Source organism: Mitosporidium daphniae, assembly GCF_000760515.2.
Source record: "Mitosporidium daphniae strain UGP3 chromosome Unknown contig-397, whole genome shotgun sequence".
Taxonomy (NCBI): domain Eukaryota; kingdom Fungi; phylum Microsporidia; genus Mitosporidium; species Mitosporidium daphniae.
In genome coordinates this window covers 1-916 of record NW_013546404.1, presented here as the reverse complement: position 1 = coordinate 916, position 916 = coordinate 1, and the positions used below count along the sequence as shown (strand labels likewise).

At 39.4% G+C, this 916-nt stretch overlaps 1 protein-coding gene across 1 annotated transcript; it reads right to left on the bottom strand.

Annotated features, from left to right (window-relative positions):
* DI09_399p10 (uncharacterized protein) lies at window positions 1-575 on the bottom strand (the record flags this gene model as incomplete). The annotated part of the gene is made up of 1 exon (XM_013382308.1): window positions 1-575. A coding segment is annotated over one exon (575 nt), but the record flags the coding sequence as incomplete, so codon positions are not given.
* Window positions 576-916: the final 341 nt, after the last annotated feature.

The following is a 916-nucleotide window of genomic DNA, read 5'->3' as shown; positions in this document are numbered from 1 at the left end:
GCCTCAACCCAGGCTTCATTGATAAGAAACGGAGGACCCTCATATATGACAACTGGTGAATATTGCTTCCTTGGGCCAACATGGTACTCTGGGTGATACTCCAACTCATCGCCACTGTTGTAAATAAGGACCTTCCATAAATACTCGGGTTTGGGATCAGGAGAGGCGATCTTGAAAATTTCACACAGCATTGCATGTTCTTTAGATCCACAATAGAAAACGACAGAGTTTGTCTCATTTCCAAAAGATTTTAGGTCTGTATTGGATGGCAAGATTTTCAGATTCTTTGCCTTCTGATAAATCTCAGATGAATTGAAGTTGGAGACCTGTCTGATTGTGTCCATAATTTTATCGTAGACCTCAGAGTTAATGCTGTAGGCTTCTTTTACTAGGTTCTGCTTAGAAAGCGAAAATATTGCTTTCATAGCTTGATTTGCATCTCTTCGACTTTGTCCTTCAAATACCCTCGGGGTAAAATCACCTGCTATGAACTGGGAAAGATCTTCAATCTTCAAATTTTGATTCAGCACGCTAGGTACAAGTAAGATGAATGCAAGCGTGATCAATGCTTTCATCGTGTTCATTTGGGTGAAAAAATCTAGCCTGGTGGTGGTGTAAAAAGCAACTTTTTAATTAGTATCATTAAACTGAAGGCCATTGGTACCTGATTTACGCCAATTGACGGTGGACAAATTGAACATTTAAACTTGTCCTGATTTATCATTCAAGCCCCAACCCTAGCTCTGTGATGTTTGGTGTCCAAAGTTATGTTTAATTGTACATTTCAGGAATTATCCAAAGCTATATTTTGAGTGGAGGCAAAAGTTGTCGTGCAAAAAAGTACGTTGTAGGCTTGATTTTTGAGAAACGGCCTGCCTAATGAGAATCCAAAACGGGTTGTTTCTGATCATTCTGA